Source organism: Salvelinus alpinus, chromosome 23, assembly GCF_045679555.1.
Source record: "Salvelinus alpinus chromosome 23, SLU_Salpinus.1, whole genome shotgun sequence".
In the NCBI taxonomy this organism is placed as follows: domain Eukaryota; kingdom Metazoa; phylum Chordata; class Actinopteri; order Salmoniformes; family Salmonidae; genus Salvelinus; species Salvelinus alpinus.
Window position 1 is genome coordinate 10,302,805 of NC_092108.1, and position 6,000 is coordinate 10,308,804.

Genomic DNA, 6,000 nt, shown 5'->3' on the forward strand with positions numbered 1-6,000 from the left:
GAAACGGCAGGTTTTTAATGGAGTGTCTATATAGGCGTACAGAGGCCCATTATCAGCAACCATCACTCCTCTGTTCCAATGGCACGTTGTGTTTGCTAATCGAAGTTTATTGTTTTAAAAGGCTAATTGATCATTAGAAAACCCTTTTGCAATTATGTTAACACAGCTGAAACTGTTCTGATTTTAAAGAAGCAATAAAACGGGCCTTCTTTAGACTAGTTGAGTATCTGGAGAATCAGCATTTGTGGGTTTGATTACAGGCTCAAAATGTCCAGAAACAAAACTTTCTTCTAAAACTCGTCAGTCTATTCTTGTTTTGAGAAATGAAGGCTATTCCATGCGAGAAATTGCCAAGAAACGGAAGATCTCGTACACCGCTGTGTACTACTCCCTTCACAGAACCAGCGCAAACTGGCTCTAACCAAAATAGAAAGAGGAGTGGGAGGCCCCGGTGCACAACTGAGCAAGAGGACAAGTACATTAGTGTCTAGTTTGAGAAACAAACGCCTCACAAGTCCTCAACTGGCAGCTTCATTAAATAGTACCCGCAAAACACCAGTCTCAACATCAACAGTGAAGAGGCGACTCCGGGATGCTGGCCTTCTAGGCAGAGTTGCAAAGAAAAAGCCATATCTCTGTCCAGTGTCTGTTCTTTTGCCCATCTTAATCTTTTATTTTTATTGGCCAGTCTGAGATGTCTTTTTCTTAAACCTAACCACAAACCCCTAACCCTAATTGTAACCGTAAACCTACGCTTAAAATAGCCTTTGTCCTCATGGGGACTCAAATGTCCCCACGAGGGAGAATTTATTGTTTTACTATCCTTCTGGGGATTTTAGGTCCCCACAAGGGTTGAGTAGGGACACAGTCAGACACAAACACGCACACCTCCTGCTGCCTCCATCCTCTTGGCGTCTGGCTTAGGCTGGCTGTGTGTGTGTGTACTGTTCAGACTAACCTGACTTCATCTCTTTCTCTCCCCTCCCTCCCCTCTTCTAGCTTGCAGAGCTGCGTGGGAGGTTGGATGGTGCGGAGGCTGACCGGGATAAGCTCCAGGAAGAGTTGAGGAGTGAGCGGGATGCCCGGGAGAAGCTGGAGAGAATCATCTCTCAGCTCCAACAGCAGATGGGCCAGACGGCCTCCACCTCGGCCTCCTTCGTCACTACAGGGAGCCCCTCTCCGCCCCCCACCCCCTCCTCTCACACCCCCCACACAGAGGGACACACTGCAGGCCCTGCCGAGCAGCAGAACGGCCATGCTCATAAGTAGAGGAACTTAAGAAATGCCCCTTCTGTCTCTCACCTCCGTTCTGTTCCTGCGACTCCCTCCCTTCATCCCTCACCCCCCTGCTGGGAGAGACGGCAGCCCTTCAGACACAGACAACCCCCTCCCCTCACTCCCTCACCATGTCTACCCCCTTCTCCCCCAGGCTGCTTCTCTCATGTAGATTATGGCAGCCCCCCCGCACCTCTCTGATTCAGAGGGGTTGGGTTAAATGCGGACACATATCAGTTGAATGCATTCAGTTTTACAACTGACTAGGTATCTCTCCCTCCTCTTTAGTTTTTTGGATAAGGATTCCTGTTTGTTTATTAATTTAACACCAAATTAGTTTAATGTGTTGGTTTACCCCCGCCCCCTGTCCGTAAACAGTATTTAAACTCTTTTGGGATGTATATGTTTGTTTGTTTTAATTTATAGTTTTACTGAACGAACAAACGACTGCTTGGCAGACCGATAGGAGTAGGGTGTTTTTAAGGACACTCTCCTCGCATCCTCTCCTCGCAACCTCTCCTTCTTCCCTCGCATCCTCTCCTCCTCCTTCCCTCCCTCCTTTAGATTGTGGATTTGATGTGTTGTCAGACAAACAGTTCTCTCCTGGCCCTGCCCCTTGACTCTGTTCTGAACTGCGGTTACACTAGCGTTGTCGCTCTTTCTACTACTACCTGGCACGCCAACTGGAGCTGCTGGAGCTAAGATGGCGCCCGCGTGGGTGTTCCCCATCTCATACAGACAGTCCAGTGCTCTGGCCCAGCTACCAGCCACACAGGACATTTCATGGATACACATTTTCGTTTCACCTTTGTTTAAAAATAAAATAAAAAATCCTTATACCCATTACTTTCAAATAAGCGAAAAGTTAAAATTTAAAAAAAGAAGTTCTAAATGTGTATATCATAAAGGTATATGAAAACATTTTTGCAGAGCATTTGCAGTCGTCATTGTTAAACCTCATGAACATGTGAATAAAGTGAGATATATATATATGAGACATGTAAAGTGATGACACGGAGGGCTGCGGAGGAGAGGTTGGAGAACCACTGGGCTAGAACACACACCACATTTCCTCTCAGAAAGCTGTAGTTAGTCCTGATTTTTTGAGTTTGAGTGTTTGATTTCCCTGTTAGCAACAGTTGGTGTGTCCTGCCACCCTCTCTCCTCTGTGAGACAAGCTGCGTCCCAAATAGTAGACTATTCCCCGTATAGTGCACTACTTTTGACAAAAGTAATGCCATATTCCCTATATAGTAGTGCACTATATAGGGAGTAGGATGTTGTTTGGGACGCACTCTCTGAGAGCTCCAGGGGCTAGCTGTCTGCCTGGGGGAATATGGGTCACAGGTGAAAGGAATTAGTCCAGACTGACACCTGATCTGCCTGCCTAGGATCCAGGGCCCTTCCTCTTTCCGCCCCACGTTATTCCACCTCACTGAACAAACAGAGCCTTGCCTGGCCCAGGCAGGGAGGTACAGTCAGGCGAAGAGAGAGTGGCAGGGAAGAGAGGGGGAGAGACCGTCAGTCAAGTGGAGAGAGCGGGAGTGCAGGGGGCAGACACCCTCTCAGGCTGGGTGGGCCGGGAGAGGGGAGCCCCTTTTGTCTCTTCAGAATGTGGGCAGCTGCCATACCTCCCACACACACACACCAAAGCAATGCCACATCAGCCGGGGGTAGTGTGATTTGTTGTGTAGAAGTCCAGGCGAACAGCACACCCAGCCCCAATCAGCTAGCTCACACAGAGTGGATTTAGCCGCCACAAGAGAGCAGGGAAGTCTTTTTATAGCCCCCCCCAGACCCTAAGAGCCAGGCAGCATGTAAATAGTTATTTAAAAGAGGGCCTTGGTTTAAACTCCAACCATCTTTTTTTATGCATCTGCTATACATGCAAATTGGTAGACATTCCACTGTGCTCGGACTTTTCAATGCAGATCTCTAAAGAAAGAGCTCCCTTTAGAACCGTGTTTACACCATGACCTGACACAGTACTTATAGTAGGTCTTATTTAGTTATTAAGCCGCAACGTTATAACAAAGCATCAAAACCCGTTATTTTCATGAGGACAAAAAACCTCCCCACAAAACTACAAGGAAACGAACACCCTGGGTGTCTGATGTGAACTTCAGTCACATGCAGAACAAATCCAAAACATACTGCTCTACCGACCGTTGTTCCATATAAACTTTTGGAAATGATTTTGAGGGGGGAAAAATATATTTAATGTATCAACTAAAGATTTATATTCACTTTGTACATACATTAGTAATTTAATATATTAACTATGCCATGGGATAATATTCTAAAGGTTATTATAAAATTGACTGGACCAGGCAAGGCCGAAGCTCTAAAAACATCCGTTATGTTTCTGTTGCCTGAGTCTTTGAAAATTTTTGATTTGACTTGTCGTTTACTCTGCTAAAGGAACACTCCGCAATATAACGTCATCGTACGCAGCAGGCAGACTTCTTGTTTACCGTTATCAACAATAGCAGAATTCAAGACTGATTGGCTGTTATCTATTTATTTTTTACGGCATGCCTACATTGGACTAACCGATAGTGGCTGTCTTGGCAGATTAGAATTTATTGTTGTCGCTCCGCTGTGTACACTGACATTGTGGAGCGCATTTTTTAAAAGGGTGTTCAATTGCTGTTGGGAGTTGAAGTGCATGGTGTTCGGATACGACCGCAGGGTTGAAAAGGACAGAAACTGCGTTGTTACAGTACTTCCCCAGACCTGATTCCCTTTATTTGTTTATTTCGTGGATGATGATTTCACCCTGATAGACTTGATGTGTAATCATAATGTATACGCTTTCTCTCTTAATCCATTTTTCGTACACTAAACAACACCCACAGACAAATTTGAATATGCACCGAACATTTGTTTATATAAAAAAAGAACTAAATTGAAAACAAACAAAAACAAAGGTTTGCATGTAACTAAGTAAATGGATCCCCTTAATATGGTTTGTTAGTTGAATGATATCTGACTTGCTATGTTTATGGTATAAAAACGAAGTGTTTGTCCTAAGTGACACTATTCTCTAGTGCCCATAGGGCTCTGGTAAAAAAAAAAATGGTGCACTATATAGGGAATAGCGTGTCATTTGTGACAGACGGGTTTCTCCCTCCCCACCTAACACACAACTTGTTGACCAACTACCTAATCATACTATACAAATGTAGCCTCTAGATTCTGCAAAGTGGAGCGAGAGAGAAGTGTGTTTGGTTCTGAGCGTATGTCTGTGCGCATGTGTATTTGCCAGTGACCGAAGCACAGTAGCTATGAAAAAGGGGAGATACTTATTATCATGTAGCGCTGTGGTTTGTGTCCTAATTTTTTTGTCAACAACACTTTGTCGTCTTAGGGGTATAGGGTCCTTGTGACTGCATTGATGTTTTACATCACAAGATAATCAGTATTAGGTTTTGTTATAATCGCCATAGTTACCTCTAGAACAGTCTACAACAATCGTTCTGGGGTATCAAATGTATTTCTTGTACTTCTATATTTTCTGTTGGTGTAAATTTAATTTTATACACAAGAGGGCGCTCTATTTACTTTAGTTTAATGCCATGCTAATGATGTGATGGATACAATGGACTAAATTAAGTGAAGACATACTATGCTGTAACACGGTGTGCTGGGCCCTCTTGCATTTGCAATGTTATGAGAACTAGAAGACTATGGGCCCTGGTCAAAGGTTGTGCACTATAAAGGGAATAGGTTGCCATTTGGGACTTTACCACAGACATGTGCTTTGTACAGTTTTTTTTATTTTTTTATTTTAAAGCTGTGTATTTTGTCCAACTCTACTTACTACTAGACCCTTGGCCTTGCTTCAGGAGCACAGTTAAACAGTAACTAGCATTTCCATCGTTTTTTTTTTTTTTTTTACATCCAGCCCCAATGGATTGTTCCCAGACTTAAAGGGATAGCGCAGCGATTTTTCTTATATAAAAAAAAATAGTAAAATCACTGAACTATCCCTTTTAATGAAGGTGACGTAGTGTAGAAGAGGTAGTAGTCTGTAAACGATAGCTACAAGTTGGATTTGGGATCCGCTGAAGAAATGTTGGATCAGCTGTTTTCATTTGTGCTTTGTAGTTGGATATTTTATTTAGGAACACCGTTCTTATTTAGCAGCGTGGGAGCTAGCTAGGATGTTAATCCAACACGAAAATGGTTGTATGTTTTGGTTTTCTCTGAGGTATAAACACTACGTGTACGCCATGTTTTCAGTTTAAACTTAGTAGGCTACACCTGACAAATTGTAGTTTAAAAATAAGAAAATATTTTTATGGCTGTTTAAAAACGAACTTTTCTTTTTCTTAAAATGCTATATTCTGAAAGATGTATAGCAGTGAGTGTCTGTATGACTTTTGCAAAACATGTTGCCAACAACAATGCAGTGTGATTGAGACGTTTGTTCTTTGCATGAAACGAGACACGGTTCTCCTACCTCATGTTGTGATATAAAATGTTTTTTAAGCAGAGGACACTGCATCTTTAACCGTTGGTCATAATTGATATTTACTAGTATATGATGACATACGTGTACATGCTTTTAGCTAATACCTCAGTTGTATTTCTAGTGTTCTGTTTTTCTCTCCCTCCCCCTGATCTCAGACCTTGTAAACATATCCTGTATAGCCAATGATATAAATATACCCTGTATAGACAATGAACTTGGATCAAATTCTAGTAAAGTTCTTGTGTCAA

General features: G+C 42.9%; 1 protein-coding gene across 3 annotated transcripts in view; it reads left to right on the forward strand.

Moving 5' to 3' along the window:
- Positions 1-6,000, forward strand: part of LOC139550192 (ski-like protein) — a 46,409-nt gene extending 40,409 nt beyond the window's left edge. For all 3 annotated transcript variants that reach the window (XM_071360897.1, XM_071360899.1, XM_071360898.1), the window contains exon 8: positions 1,000-6,000. In XM_071360897.1, the coding sequence (XP_071216998.1) occupies positions 1,000-1,269 (270 nt within the window). In that variant the 3' untranslated portion in view covers positions 1,270-6,000. The remainder of the gene's footprint in view (positions 1-999) is intronic.